This window comes from Octopus sinensis, linkage group LG8 (genome assembly GCF_006345805.1).
Source record: "Octopus sinensis linkage group LG8, ASM634580v1, whole genome shotgun sequence".
NCBI lineage: Eukaryota > Metazoa > Mollusca > Cephalopoda > Octopoda > Octopodidae > Octopus > Octopus sinensis.
Window position 1 is genome coordinate 17834094 of NC_043004.1, and position 17500 is coordinate 17851593.

Below are 17500 nucleotides of genomic sequence, written 5' to 3' on the forward strand. Positions count from 1 at the left end.
TATCTATTTATTTATAATATCATTTTTGTCTTTTACAGATGTGTGCCATAGCCATAATATGTTTCATAATCGCATGGATGCCATACGCTGTGATTTGTCTCTGGTCAATTTACGGCCATCCTGACTACATACCAAATTCTGTTCAAATACTGCCGTCCTTGTTTGCCAAGTCATCAGCATCTTACAACCCATTAATTTATGTTGCGCTTAACCGACGTTTCAGGTTAGCCATTGTCAAGATGTTTCGGTGTAATAACGATCAGCGCCCTCTGGAGGAGGAACTGCGAATGAAAAATTTGATGTGCTAAACTACTTACATGTCATTTTGGGCTATCAGATCACAATATGACTGATGATCTATGGGTATCAAAGTGAGTGCATGTATGTCTATGCGTGTATGTACATGTATGTCTGTGTGTGTATGTGAACGTATACCTTGCAGTGTGGGAATGCAATATGCAATGTACTATTGTATTTTTTCTTTCACTTTTCTTTCACTATCTAATTTTTTTTTATTTTAGAACTTAAATAACTTTATAACTTTTTGTCTGGTACATATAAATCACTAATTTTCAGACGTTCGCCGGTGAAAGCTGTCATCATTTCGTCATGCAATATTATTCGTCATAACGCGAAACATAAGTTTTTTTTTCTTCCAGTATTAATTCATATCTTCTAGTGCATAAACTCCGAGTAATTTAAATATGAAATTCTTATAGAAATTTAATATTTTATAACTGGTTTCTATCAAATGATTATTGAGTAAAAGGACAGGTTTCCTTCAGAATCAAAATGTTTGATAAAGAATGAAATTTATAGCAAAACATCGATAGTCTGTCAAAGACTATAGCAGACGATCATGTTTCAGTTCAGATATGAATCTCCATAAATAAATTAAATTTTATCTTTAAAAAGTTCTGCTTAATGATCAATATCTTTAACAAAAGGTATTACTTCATTGCCAAAACATTTCAATCTCAAAATGGGAAATATCTGGAAACAATTTTTTTTTATTACAACTTACTTCCTGCAATGCATTTTTTAAAGGAATTTTAGTAAATGACAAAATCCCTAATCAAATAAGACTAGAACATAACTTACCTAAAATCCCTCAATATGTACGTCCATAGATGTTTACGTATATACTTATGTGTACACACACAGACACACATACAGATATATACACAAATATATATATGTATACATACATACATATATACAGATATATAATAATAATAATAATAATAATAATAATAATAATAATAATAATAATAATAATAGGGCTACAGCATGGTATAAAAGATGGGCTACATAATGGTATAAAAGATGGGCTACAGCATGGTATAAAAGATGGGCTACAGCATGGTATAAAAGATGGGCTACAGCATGGTATAAAAGATGGGCTACAGCAATATTCTGCTCATACCACAGATTTGCTTGTCAGTTGTTTGACCTAACCAGTTGAGCATGTCCCTTAGTGGCTACGATATGTGCATCTCTGATCACGAGCAGAAGTAGTGGGGGAGCAAAGCCATGTGTTGAGAGGATTCTTTGGGGTTTGAATAGTTCACCTCTGGAACATGGGTGGTTCTTTCAACATCCTTAAACAACCCTTATTCGGGACCGTTTGAGCGGGATGGGCTTACTCAACCTGAAGAAAATTCTAACTGGGCCCCACCTGCAAGGTCAGTGCTGTTTATCTTGATATGAGATCACCATGTCGCGCACATATGGTTGTGATGCATGTGCCTGGTGTACCTTTATCAGACGGGTAGTCATGTGGGTATTTGGGCTTCGTATATTTTACCCCAGTGTCACTTTGATGGCATGAACTGCTCTCTCACTCAATAATAATAATAATAATAATAATAATAATAATAATATGAGGGAATATTATTCCAAACTTACAGGGAAAAATTCAATTTAGAAGTACTAAATCAAATTTCACAAAATATAATATATATATATATAAATTAGAATTGTTATATTTAATTGTTATATGTTTTATCTTATATTTAATTTTTGTATAATATGTATTTTCTAACTGGTATATTCATTTTTTCAGTATTGAATTGATAAAGTGATTTTTTTCAATTTATATATATATATCTATATATATATATATATAATATATATATATATATATATCTTTATATATATATATATATATATACTGTGTATACACGACTCAACCAGGAAGACTCAACGGGGTTACTTAGTCTGATACAATGTCCTCCAATTATGACCTACTCGCTTGAAAACAAATGATATGGCTGCTATATTAGAGCTGAACTATGGCTAAACACCAAAGAAATGTATAAGATACAACCCTTGTTTTGCTAATCAAATTCAAATCAACAATAATGTTTCCTTAGTATACCACTTATGGGGAATATAAAATATTTATTGATTTGATACATACGTTACAAATTTTAATTTTGCAACAATTAAAGTAGGAAGCGTATGGAATGGGGATTTATATCGACATAATGTCTTTCTTGTTACTCCGTGCTGTCTTAAAGAAAGCTTGTAATCACACATTTTAACGCAATCCATGGTAAACAATGCCTGAGGGAAAACACGAAATTACCACAGCTGGAATAATTTTGATCCATATGAAGAAGACACATGACAAACAAATAACGATACATGCATTGCAATAAATAGACATGTTACACACACACACACACACACACACATATATATATATATATGTATACATATATGTATGTATGATGCATACTTATATATGTACGTATATAAACGTGCACATACATGTATTCATTATAAATTTACATATACGTGTGTGTGTATATATATATATAGTATATATATATATATATATATATATATATATACCCGAGTAAACACATAAATGTGAAACAAGGTGGAAAAAAAGAGTACTCAAATACCAGTGGTAGAGTAATATGCTTTATTTAAAGCAGCAGAAAATTCAACAAAATCTGTTACTCTGAGTTTCTCGTTGCCGTTCATCAGACAGTTTTTATAACAAAACTGTCTGATGAACGGCAACGAGAAACTCAGAGTAACAGATTTTGTTGAATTTTCTGCTGCTTTAAATAAAGTATATATATATATATATATATACATACACATACATATATAGACACACACACACACACACACACACACAAAACACACATATACATACATACCTACATACATATATGACTGCGTTGTTAAGAAGATCGCTTTGCAACCACCTGTTTCGGATTCAGGCCCACCCGTGCAGCATCTTCAGCAACTGTCTTCTATTAAATCACGGGGCGAACCAGTGATAAGTGAGTGAATCTGGTAGACGGAAATTGTGTGGAAGCCTTTTGTGTACATATGTCTATATGCATGCGCGTCTATATTTATCCTTCCCCCACGTTGACAACTGGTTTGGGTCTTTTACGTTTCGGTAACTTAGCGGTTCAGCAAAAGAGACAAAGAGAACGAATACCAGACCTTAAAATATAAGTACTGGGGTTGAAATGTTCGACTAAAATCTATCAGGATGTGGCTTCAGCATGGCCGTAATCTAATGATTGGAAAGATAAAGGGTCAAACATATATATATATATCTGTAAGTGTGATATGTGACAATTGTTCGGTAGCCATGATAAAACTCCGAGTTTCGGATGCCGGGTTGGAAATCCACGCCTCCATCTCTTCAGTTATCCGGTCATCGGAAAAATACTATGGAAAATGACCCCGATGGCCGGATAACTGAAGAGATGGCGGCGTGGATTTCCACCTCGGCATCTGAAACTCGGAGTTTTATCATGGCTACCGAATAATTGTCACATTTACAGATAAATTCCTATATTTACATAATATCGAGGTCTCTTTCTTTCCTTTGTTGTCTTACCATTTTTATCAATATTGATATATATATAAATTAATTGTTATTGCCATATTAATATGGCATTCTGATAGATATAAGAATAATCGCTGCCATGGTCAGCTCCATGAGGCCACCGCCATCAAGATAGCTATTGATACACAATCTGTATCCATTATAACCTTCGAACAAGGGAGGTCAGCCGCTTCACACTGCCAGTCCGACAGCTACAGACGCGTTTCGGGGTATTGCCCCTTGTCAATGTAGCGCAGTCAGACCCGCAGGTGTCGCCACTGACGTCTCTGTTCGAAGGCTTCTATTTACCTAGTTTCAATATATATATATTGAATCCAAACAAAGCAGAATAAACAAGAAAAAGCAATAACGCGAGGTTGTGGCACAAGTATCGTATTATCAGGCGTTCAGAAAAGGAAGGGAAGAGGATTTAACGTTTCGAGCCTTGCTCTTCAAAGGAAGGGAAGACGAAGGAAGAAAATCGCCAACGATACACACGCGGTTGGTGCCTTCATAAAGAACCATGTTTCTTGTAGGAACGTGAATAACTACATAGCCACGTTCTGCCTTCATTAGCCGGTGTAATAATGAGGCTATTATTCAATAGTAAGAAAGTGATATACGGACATGCGCCATAATAGAATTTTAAAGAAAACTTGGCAATGGAACTTCGATCAAACATAAATGAGCTACATCATGTTTTCCATTATACACTTAAAGAGTAAAGCTCTCTGAATTAGCAAAGAACATTAAGGCGGCGAGATGGCAGAAACGTTAGCACGCTGGGCAAAATGCTTAGCGGTATTTCGTCTTCCGTCGAGATCGACTTTGCTTTTCATCCTTATGGGGTCGATAAATTAAGTAACAGTTGCGTACTGGGGTCGATGTGGTCCTCTCCCTACCAAATTTCGATCATTGTGCCAAGAATAGAAAAGAATATTAGTAACAGGTTAAAATTTCACAAATGTAACAGGATTTAAAAAAAATTTATTTTAAGCGTACTAACTTTAGCAATGAACTTGATGAAGCAGAATGATTTAATACTATATAGTACTTATACTGTGAAAATAACAGGCATAATAAAATGGCTGATACATAATGATCGTAATGTCTGATTATAGGCAATCTCTAACCCATGCAACAATTTGGTTCAATCTAAAATGATATGATAATCATACAAACTCTAATCTTAGTGTATTTTAATTATCATGTTGCTTTTATTGTTCATTGGGGATGCTAGTTTTGCTCAGACCTCACAAGCTCATTTGCTACAGCCCTTATTCACTGCAATTTCCTCCGCTTCTTACAATCCCTGTCTTAAATTCACTTCTTTGTCACTTCTGCTTGCCTGTCTCACTTTCACTGTCTTAAAACATCGTTATCGCAATTTGAAACATAAAAAAAAATGAAGGAAATATTATCCACATATTACAAGGAGAACAATTCAAAGAACATTCGCATTTCACTACATCCAATCGTTTTTATAGATTTTTAAGTATTATTAAATGATTGAAAGTCATTTCTCTATTTATTTCGGTTTTTCTTATAATTGTTTAAAAGTTATTTCACTGTTTTGGTTCATTTTTATAGTTCACTATTTTATAAGTGACGATCTTTCTTTACAAGTTAGGAACGAACGCATTAAGCACTGCCATCTTTTATACAGAACAAGAAGACATAAAAAAAGATAGGTTTCTGTCTTAGTCTAGTATTTATATTTCCCTGAACAAGGATGCTTGTAATTATTTTTCTATCGTCTTCTTTCATCAGTTGTAACAAGGTAGCAATTATTCCCAGCGTTAGCAAAAATTTTAGGAAAACCAACCAATAATTTATTGAAAACGAATGAAATTTCATTGAAACTCAAATACTACCGTTATATCTGTAAAATCTAACTGACAATTTAATATGGCAGGACGCATTAAATATTGGAAAGAGAAATAAGTATATCTTAATGCATTAAATACATACATACGGCGGCGAGCTGTTAGAATGGTTAGCACACCGGACAAAAATGCTTAGCGACATTTCATCCGTCTTTACCTTTCATTCTTTTGGGGTTGTTAAAATAAATACTAGTTGAGCGCTGGGGTCAATACCATCGTCTCCCCTGAAATTGCTGCGCTTGTACCAAAATTTGAAACCATTATATACATATGAATAAATATGCACACACATGCACGCACACACACGTTTATGAATATGTCCTAACAAGAGGCAAAATAAATAAATAAATGGAAGAAAGAAAGAAGGGAAAAAGAAAGGCAAACTACAAATAAAATCAGAAAGAAAAGAACACAAGAAGTCGAAAATATCCATATCCGTCCGTTGAACAAATTGCACCTGACTCTACGGTACGTCGAAAGGGGACGCATGCATGCTGGAGAAAAAGAGGGTCTCAATTGCTTCCCTCTTTGCTACATCCTCCATGCTACAGAAATGTCAGTAGTTCATTGTTGTAAATGCCTTACAGCCCAACGGCCGCAATGAAAGATTAATCATTTGTCGCTCAAGAAAGTTTCGGCCATTATTCATCAACAAAAACCATGATACACTACACAGCCCTGTCGTATGTGATAGCAAAGAACCTGTAAATGCTTTCAACTAATGTACACATCCAATGCACCTGAAAATACGAAAATGTTAGCATTTTATTGTTCCTTATGTGCAAAACACCTCCATTCATTACAAGACTATTTGACCTTTAGTTATCGGTCTCTGTATTAAATGTGACTCAGTCAGTTAGACACAGAAACAGGACTGGCGCGGGATTTTTTTTAAACGTAAAAAAGATCTGCACGCACATCAGACATACCATCTCGCTTTCACGGAATATGCCCAATAGCAAGATTAAGTGAATACATTTGATTTTGTATGAGAATGCCCAGTAGTGCCTAAGGGTCGGAAGGGATCTCCAAACCTCACAGAGCATTTAACTTGATGCGTATGGAAGCCATAAATGCATCATTCCAGATGCCTGAAACAATGTATTATAGCGTTGTTTCTAATCCAGCTCGTTGGATCTTAGCATTTGTTCCAGCTGTTCCCATTAACCTGCTGCCGTTTACTTGCAAGGTGTGGCGGTGGAGTTCACTTATATGTGTGTGGTGTGTGTCTGTCTATGTATATATATAGTTAATCATGAAAACAAAAGAAAACACAACTCGAGGACGTGGAACAAGTATAATGTTATTGGACGCTCAGAAAAGGAAAGAAAGAAGAAGGATTTAACGTTTCGAGTGGAGCTCTTCGTCAGAAACATAGGAAAAGGAAAGATCCAGGGAAGGGAAGACGGAGGAAAAAAATCGCCAACAGTACACTCTCGGTCACATATTGAAAGTGTATATATATATATATATAGATATATATTGTGTGTGTGTGTGTGTGTGTGTATATATATATGTGTGTGTATGTATACATGTGTGTGTTTGTGTGTATATATAAGTCTATAACATATAACACACACACACGTATATATATATATATATGTGTGTGTGTGGAGACTGATGGAGGCGGAAAATGGAATACAAACGAAACTGTTTGCTCCCAACAATCGTTTCAAACCATCTTGTAATGTTATAGATGGTTACTTGGTCGACATGTAGTAACCGTTTATAACATTGCAATAGAGTTTGTCGCTCACTATTCCTGCCCAAGGGCTAAAACCTACGGTTACTAGCAACATGCTGTATTACAACCGAGCGAAACAGGGTTTATTTAACGAGACACCCATTGAAAAATCACCTGACCAGACACTTATACAGCGACCAGTATACAACCAGTGGTACAGTATCCCACCCGCGTTGGATCGATGCTAGATAGGTCAAAACTATTGTTGTGAGCAAGAAAACCTGTCGTATATTCCATTTACCGTCTCTATCATTTGTTATACGTACACACGACGAACACCGACGAATTCCCGAGGTAGTTCCAACGAGAATTGTAGAAAAAAACCCCTGGAAAACGTCGGTCGAGTAGCTATAGACAGTGAACGTGCTTCATCGGTAAACTACTAGGTACATACCCAATGCCTACGTAATTATATATATATATATATATATATGTGTGTGTGTGTGTGTGTGTGTAGATATATGTGTGTGTGTGTGTATGTATATATATATATATGCATGAATGTATGCATGCATATATGTATGCATGCATGTATGTATGTATGTATGTATGTATGTATGTATGTATGTATGTATGTATGTGTGTGTATGTACTTTCCTCGTTAGAGCGGTATGCAAACCATAAGTCTTTAGACCTGAGGTCATGTCATTCATGAGATCGCGAATGGCAAGGAAAGGACTTTGACAAACGTTGATGAAAGACTGATGGACCCAATTATTAATCAAACAATCGATTTTTTGATTAGATAAGTGATTAACCAAGTGACTAATAATAATGAAAAAGTGAGGGAGAGTCAGTGCATGTATTTATTATTGACATAATGATCCTTCTGAAATACAACAAAATTTTGGTCGAACCTTAGGAATAAACTTTATGTAGTTGTCTTTAATTGTAAGATATTCTCAATACTCAGGGATAATTCCCCAATCCAATATTATTTCTTAATTTCAAGCAGGGAGCTGGCAGAATCGTTAGCATGCCGAGCAAAATGCTTACCGACATCTTTTCCGTCTTTACATTCTAATTTCTAATTCCACTGATGTCGACTTTACATTTCATTCTTTCGGGTCGATAAAATAAGTACCAGTTTAGCTCTGGGGGGTAATGTAATCGTCTTAACTCCTCCCACGAAATTGCCGGCCTTGTACTCTTCACCCTTCATCTTTAACACTTTATTTCTGAGATTCGTCTCTAAATTTCATTTCGGTGGATATGTGGTTTGTTAAGCACTAATCCTTCGCTCGACTTCATTTCATTCCCACTTTAAGAAGAATCAACTCCTGATGTTACAGGTTCCTACGTTAAATAATTGAATCCCAGCTTCAATATATTTCGTTTTATTCCATTAGTTTATGACAGCGGTTGACGCGCTCTTTCTGCATCATTTGATTGTCCATTTAATACCTTAGACCAACATAGAAAACGTCGAATTGTGTTTAACTATAACCATTCACACCACCATCATTTCAATTTTTCTACCTTTCGATTGAGCCGTTTTAATTTACTCTACAATCAACCGGCGTCTTTGACAGAACTGGTCACAACACCCGAAGTACATTGGCTCGGGGGCACGTTAGACAAAATGCTTAGCGGCATTTTGGCCAGCTTTGCTTTCTGGGTTCAAATTTCGCCGATGTGAACTTTGCCTTTCATCTTTTCGGAATCGATAAAATAAGTAGTAGTTGACTCAACCAATCCTTAAAATTGCTGACCTTGGACAAAAATTGAACAGAATTGTTATTCTTAATGGTCTTATTAGTAGTAGTAGTACTATGTTTAGTGTTATTATTACATTTATTCAATATTTTTATTGCTGTCGTAAACCAGCGTGTCGTACTAAACGCTTCGTGGTGTTGTTTTTTGTTTCGTTATGAGGTTATGAGTTCAATTTCTGCTGAGGTCGACTTTGCCTTTCATTTTTTCGAGGGCGATAAAATAAATACCAGTGATATGCATATCTTAATCCCTCAAATATTCTAGCAAATTTAACGGATTAATCTGGATTAGGCGTAGACGTTGTTAACAAATAATGGCCGTCTTACAATTGTCAAAATTAGAAATCATTTTAAGGGAGCGAACTGACTGAATCGTTAGAATACCAGGCAAAATGCTTAGCGGCATTTCTTCAATCTTCATGTTCTGAAATCAAATTCTACCGAGGTCAGACTTGAATTTCATGTTTTTTCGTGGGAGATAAAATACGTACCAGTGATGCCCCTACTCCCATAAAAAATTTCAGCATTTCGCCTGGCGTGCTAACGATTCTGCCAGCTCACCACCATACTACTACTACTACTACTATACTACTACTACTACTACTACTACTAATAATAATAATAATATAATAATAATAATAATAATAATAACAATAATAATAACAACAGCAATAATAATAAAAATAATAATAATAATAATAATAATAATAATAATAATATAATAGTAGTAACAATGAAAACAGACGTGAGATATACAGGGATATTGTATCTGCAGTTCCATTATTTATATATACATATATATACGTCTCTGTCTCTCTCTCTCCATATATATACATACACACACACACACATATTTGGGATTTATTACTTACCGTTGTATTATTATCAATGTCTTACCAACACCACGTGTATCAATAAGATTTCTTTTATTGTTGGGTGTACTGTTAATGTTAGTCTTTTTATTTCAGTTATCATTATTGTTATTAATGAAGGCGGCGAGCTGGCAGAATTGTTACTGTGCCGGATAAAATGTTTAACGGTATTCCGTCTTTACGTTCTAAGTTCAAATTCCGCAGAGTTCGACTTTGCTGTTCATGTTTTCAGAGTCGGTAAAGTCAGAGCCAGTTGAGTAATGGGGCCAAATTACTGGCCTTGTACGAAAAATTAGGAAGGGTTATTATTGCTATCATTAAGGAGGAATGCTGGCACAATCGTTAGAACAGCGGACAAAATGCTGTTAAGCGTAAAATAAATATCAGTTGAACATTGGGGTTTATGTGATCGGCTAATCCCTCCCTCAAAAATGCCTGGCTTTGTGCTCCTAGAAGAAACGATTATTAAGATGGCAGGGTTGCAGAATCCTTACTGCACCGGAAAAAATGCTAAGCAGAATTTCTTCCGTTCTTTATGTTCTGAATTCAAATTCTGCTGAAGCTCACTTTGCCGTTTATCCAATCGTCTAATCCTCTTTTATCCAAAATTGGTGGTCTACAGCCAAAATTAGAAACAACTACAGGGCGTTCGAAAGTCTCTCAGCAGTGGATTTTTTTCATCCTGAGTCTCCAAGATGTATTTCGAAACATGTGTAGAATAGTCAATTTATGCATTGTAAATGAAGGACGACACTTTCAACACCTCTTATAAAGTTTTTTAAAGTCTCATAAAGTCTAGTATATTCTTTTGTAGTCTTTTACCCTCTTATAAATATTCATTTATGCCGAGAGACTTTTTGAACACCCTATATAATTGTTTTTGATTTTGGCTGAAATTATTATTATCATTATTATTTCTGAAGTGTAGGAAGAAAGTTAGCTTCAAGGAATCCGTAGTAAATATAAAAAAACATCTTTCAGGGACTATAGTACTTTATGGAGATTGAACGTTGTGGATTTTGTTCGTATCGAAGAACACTAAGCTGAAAAAGTTATTTTTTATATTCCACAGTAGGCGACCAGGGATGCCGGGTGTGCGAATAAGAATACAAAAGTTACGGAATGAAGTGGGTGAGATACGAGCTATATATGTTTCATAACGGGTGGAACTTCAGAAGTGGTAAAAATCCAAGCGAGATATATACTGGAGGCTACTCTTCGGGTTAAAAATATTTTGATTGAATTGAAGGTTGCATTGGCGCAAGGATGTACATATTGACGCATGAATCTTCCATGCATCATGTTCATCCTTGCGACAATGTAATCTTTAATTTAATCAAGATATCCTTCACTTGAATAGTAGCCGGTTATATACACCTCGCTTGGATTTTTACTACTTCTGAGGTTCCGCCCTTTATGAAACATACGTGACTCGGATCTTAGCTACTCCATTCCGTAACTCTTGCATATATATATATATATATGTGTGTGTGTGTGTGTGTGTGTATATATATATATGTATGTATGTGTCTGTGTGTATATATATATATATATATATATATATATATTATATATATATATATACTCTTTTACATGTTTCAGTCATTTGACTGTGGCCATGCTGGAGCACCGCCTTTAGTCGAGCAAATCGACCCCGGGACTTATTCTTTGTAAGCCCAGTACTTATTCTATCGGTCTCTTTTGCCGAACCGCTAAGTTATGGGGACGTAAACATACCAGCATCGGTTGTCAAGCAATGCTAGGGGGACAAACACAGACACACAAACACATACACACACATACATATATATATATATATACATATATACGACAGGCTTCTTTCAGTTTCCGTCTACCAAATCCACTCACAAGGCATTGGTCGGCCCGGGGCTATAGCAGAAGAAACTTGCCCAAGATGCCACGCAGTGGGACTGAACCCGGAACCATGTGGTTTGTTAGCAAGCTACTTACCACACAGCCACTCCTGCGCCTATATATATATATATATATATATATATATATATATATTATATATATTTATATTGGATTATCCTATAGATAATGCGGGGTTTTTCAACTATAATTTGGAGGGGGTCGGGATAAACTACTTGCATCAAATTGCTATTAAAGCAGATAGTAATTTTACCTTGTCCTTATTCTTAGTGCAAGTTTTGAAAAGTGCAGTTTGATTTTAACAGTTATTTTTCAAAGCTCTAATGGATGTGACAAAAGAGCATATTCGGCATATTTTGCTTTAGGAGTTCAATAAAGGCAACAGCGCAACGGAAAGTGCGAGGAATATTAATGCAGTATATGTGGATCGCACAATAAGCGTAAGCCAGTGTCAACGGTGGTTCTAAGACTTCCGAGCCGGACACTACAGTCTAGAAAAAGAGCCTCATCCTGGAAGATCTGTAGACATCGACGAGGATGTCCTGGTAGAACAAAATCCCATCGTAACTGTTGAAGAACTAGAAGAGAAGCTTGGATTTGGTCATTCAAATATTCATCGACGCTTGCGTGCCATCGGAGAAGTCAGCAAATTGGATCAATGAGTTCCTCAAAAACTTTCCGAGTCTAATGCTCGGCCACATACAGCAAAGATGACATTCCAAAGGCTGGATCAGTTTGAATGGGAAACGATGCCCCATCCACAATTTAGTTGTACATTGCCTCATCTGATTATCATTTATTTCACCATCTTCAAAATCATTTGATCGGAAAAATTATGAATTCTGTAGACGAGGTCAGAACACTACTGAATGAATATTTTTCGTCACGTACAAGTGAATTTTGGAAGAGGGGTCTTGCAAGTCTACCAGATAGATGTAGAAAATGAAGTAGAGTATATTTTAGATTAAGAAAGAACTTTGAATATCTTAATTTTGAAAAATAAAAGTATAAAACACTGCATTATTTATGGGATGACCCCATACGTATGTATATACACATATGTTCAGAATAATAAGGTAATCAGAATGCTGGATGATTATATATATTTTTTATTTACACTTTTTGCGCTTTCTTCCGTTATTGGATTTATCAAAAAGTGGTTTAAAGTTAGATTTTTGGAATTATTATATCTGAAATATGTGTGGGGTTTACCAACCAAGAGAGAAGAAAGAAGGAAAAAAATTTACAAGGAGTGAGGGGTAAAGAGGCATGGCTTTTGTATTGGTATGGTCAGATTTGTTTGTTTAGTAGCTTGTGATCTTTTAGGGTGGGGGAGGAAAAATAATTTTTGTATTTGAATTGATCAAGTTTTTTAAATACAAAAATTATTTTTCCTTTCCCACCCTAAAAGGTCAGTAACTACTAAACAAACAAGTCTGACTATACCAATACAAATCCACGCCTCTTTACCTCCCCCTCATTTTCAAAAACATTGTTTCTTCTTTCTTCTCCCTTGCTTGGCAATGTTCTATATATAAAAAGGCCATGAAATCTAATTTTAAACCACTTTTTGATAAATCCGATAACGGAAGAAAGCGCTGAAAAATGTAAATAATATGTAAATAAAAAATATATACAATTATCCAACGTTCTGACTACCTTATTATTCTAAATATACAATATCTGTACATCAGTTCAAAAACTCTCGCTCTCTCTCTCTCTCTGTATATGTACACACACACACACACATATATATATATTATATATATATATATATATTGAAATGGAATCTTGTTAAGGATTATTCAAAATTTAACCGATCCCGGGTAGCAAAAATCACAACAGAAAAGACACGGTTAAAGTTACGACCTTGGGGGTGTCTCAACCGTGCCTTAGCGCGGATAATTGAAGTTCAATATATTTAGTGAAGGGAAGAAATGGAGCTGAACGAAGATTCTACATAATTCCTTTTATTATCTTCTACACATGTTTCAAAGCCGCAAATCCGAATTTGGAAATTTGCGGCCTTTGAAACATGTGTAGAAGATAATAAAAGGAATTATGTAGAATCTCCGTTCAGCTCCATTTCTTCCCTTCACTATATAAATATATATATATATATATATGTGTGTGTGTGTGTGTGTGTATGTAAACACACGAGAGTGAGTTTCTGCATATGAAAGTACGTCTACGTTCTTATATCCATAAGCATTAGAAAATGGAATTTTAATGACGTTTCTCAATTTAAGTAGTTGTTCAAATATTTCTGGAAGCCATGTATCACCAGAGTCACCTTATCTCTTCTAATTTTGAACCGAGATATGATTAGTTATATTGTTTCCGCGGCGTTTAGAACATTTACACATAACCAATTCAATTTTGTCTCAAACTAAATTACGTTCTATGATTAAAGAAACGTGTTCTAGATGCAGTTTTCGATTCCCCCAAATCTTATGATTAATCAATATTTTATAATATGTATAACTTACGAGCATGCATTCCGCATGACCATAGACGTGCAGTGACACTGAAACGTGGATGGTATTCTTAATTTATGACATGCAAAATAGCAAATGAAATAAGAAAAATCTAACAAAATTATGTAATAATCGTCTCGGTTTTCTTAACCTTTTTCATGAATCAATATGAATTTTCTTTAGCTGGATTTAAAAGAAGGATCACTTATTTAAGTTTAGATTTCTAGAAGGTTCATTTTCTGAAATATAGCGGTTGCTATTTATCTGCCTTTACTAGATGCATCGGTGGGCTGCTTGCAGAATGGTTAGGAGGTCGGGCAAAATGTTTAGTGGCATTTCTTCTGGATGTTTAAGATCTAATTTCAAATCACGCCGAAATCAACTTTACCTTTTATCTCGTCGGGGTTGTTAAAATAAAGTATCAATCAAGTACTAGGGGTCGATGTAGTGGCCTTGCCCCGTCCCCTCATAATTGCTGACCCTGAGCCCTGCAACGGACTGGCATCTCCTTCAGGGGGAAATTTTATGATCTCGATCGCTTATACAACATGGAAAGCGAGTAATCAGCCTGGTGAATTCTAAGTTCTCGAAGACAAAAAAAACAAAAATCAAAGAAAAAACATTTACATGCATGGATGCTAGTGTAGATGACCGACATTAAATTACCATTGGCACCTTTCCTCCGATGGTTTTTGGGTGAGGTAAGGGGGTGGGAACTACCGGTAGGCTTCTTTACTACAATAGAAGAAAACCAGTTACATTCATTGGACTTCACACGGGATAATAAATCCTTGAATTCTTAGTGACAGAGATAGAAATAGAGATAGATAGATAGATAGATAGAGAGATAGAGCAAGGTGTTTTACTTATTATTCAAGTATTAAATCTTAAAAAAAACACCTGCTATATCGTCAGGCATCCGACGGCCTGTGGCAGGTGTTTTCGTATCACATGATGTATGAATAATGAATAAAATACTGTGTTACTGAAAAACGTGTAGCATGGATTGAACTGGTTTTGTCTTTCCTTATCCATTTATTTAATTTAATAACCGAATGATAAACATAATGTTACTATCGAGACTGGAGGCTGTGGATCACCTGTCATCTTTTAATTATCGTTCATAGTTTTATAATGGAACGGCGGAATATTTTAATTGGTTAACTGATTTATTGATGTTCCCTCTCTGTAAACTGCCCACCAATGACATACTAGAAGCTTCTGAGCTAATAAGCGTGACCGACGTGATTCAGACTGACACACACACATGTATATATATATATATATATATATATACATAGATAAACATTCACACATACATACGTGTGTATATATCTGTGTGTGCGTGCGTGTATTGGGAATATATATTTATTTATTTATGCACCCTTTTCAAGCCTAGCCAGGCTCATGGGCCCGGTTTCCCGGTTTCTGCGGCGTTTGTGTCGCCCCCCCCCTACGCAGTTGGATGGGACGCCAGTCCATCGCAGCGTTACCCACGAAACAGGAAGAGTGAGAGAAAGTTAGAGCGAAAGTATACAACAAGGGTCGCCACCACTCACTGCCGGAGTCTCGTGGAGCTTTAGGTGTTTTCGGTGACTAAACACACACAACGCCTGGTCTGGGAATCGAAACCGCGATCCTCCGACCGCGAGTCCGCTGCCCTAACCGTTTGGCCATTACGCCTCCATGGGAATATATGAATATGAATATATATATATATATTTATATATATATATATTTTTGAACCGAGATATGATTATATATATATATATATATATATATATATAATACATACATACATACATAAATATATATATATATATGTATATATATATATATATATATATATATATATATATATATATATATATAATATATATATATATATATATATATATATATATTACGATTATATTTAGAAATTAAACATTTTTTTCTTTTAATCATTAAGTACAGATGTAAAATAAGCTCCGATATCATGACACTGCCGTTATTTGTTAAAATAAAACAAGTTCCCTGATGGTGATATATGTGTTCACCTTGTTACAGATATCTTAAACAAATATCCTCGTGGTATTTCGTTTTGCTTGACAAAATTGTTTATCATTTCAGTTTTTACACAAGTTCGTCTATACATGTCGTCTGAAAGGTTTTTACAGCGTCATTAAAATGAATATTTTGTTATTACTAATTATATTTATGACTTAATTAGAAGTAAACTCGAGACTGTTGGCATTTGAAACCTTTTGGAACTGACGTTAATTGACATAAGGGAAAACAAAGTTAGAATGCAAAGACTTCGCAATTAAAATCAAAATGACACGTTTTCTCACTGTAGTGATTCACTTAAATTCATCTGTTTTTCTCAATACATTCATGAAAAACTCTAACGAGAATTGGAATTTATAGGTGTGTGAGTATTTACATATAATTTGATTGATAATGTCGCAAACTGTTGCATAAATTGTTTACTAAGCGCTGATGTGCTGACATACTTAAATTGCACAATATACTTGTGTATACTTTACGCATGTTTACTATATGTTTATGTGTGTGTATGTGTGTGTGTGTGTGTGCGTGTGTGTATGTATGTGTATGTGTGTTTGTGTGTGTGTACGTGTGCATGGGCTTATGTGTGTATGTATACGTATATTTACGTGAATTACGCAAAAAGTAAAGTCATATACAAATATGAAATGTTCGAACAAATAAGTTTCCGCAATTTGAAGTTATAAGCCTTCATTTCTTGAAGAATGAGATTTTCCAGTTCTTCTGATTTTTAATATTAGTAATAATAAGAGTTAAATATATATGAACAATTTTTAGTTTAAATTATATAATCTGATATTAGGCAGATTTTTTGCATTTATAAAACTTCAACTTCTCTGGTTACAGTAACGCTTGATTTTATTCAGAGTAACACAAACACTATTACATTCCCAAAATGTAACAATAATATATCTGTTGCTGTGGAAATCGATTTTAAATGAACAGCTTAGATTTCGTATTTAAAATTATATTAGGCATTATTGGAACTAATTTAATAAAGAA

The 17500-nt window shown here is 34.9% G+C and overlaps 1 protein-coding gene across 2 annotated transcripts in view; it reads left to right on the plus strand.

The window, feature by feature from the left end:
* The window catches only part of LOC115215156 (visual pigment-like receptor peropsin), a 411604-nt gene that overhangs the window by 356896 nt on the left and 37208 nt on the right, over positions 1-17500 (plus strand). The window contains exon 6 of one of the 2 annotated variants that reach the window (XR_005000308.1): positions 39-371. Coding sequence is in view for 1 of the 2 variants with exons in the window: in XM_029784329.2 (XP_029640189.1) it covers positions 39-308 (270 nt within the window). In the remaining variant the exon portion in view is untranslated. Of the gene's footprint in view, positions 1-38; positions 1157-17500 lie in introns of those variants that run through there. The other variant, XM_029784329.2, reaches the window with a different exon arrangement.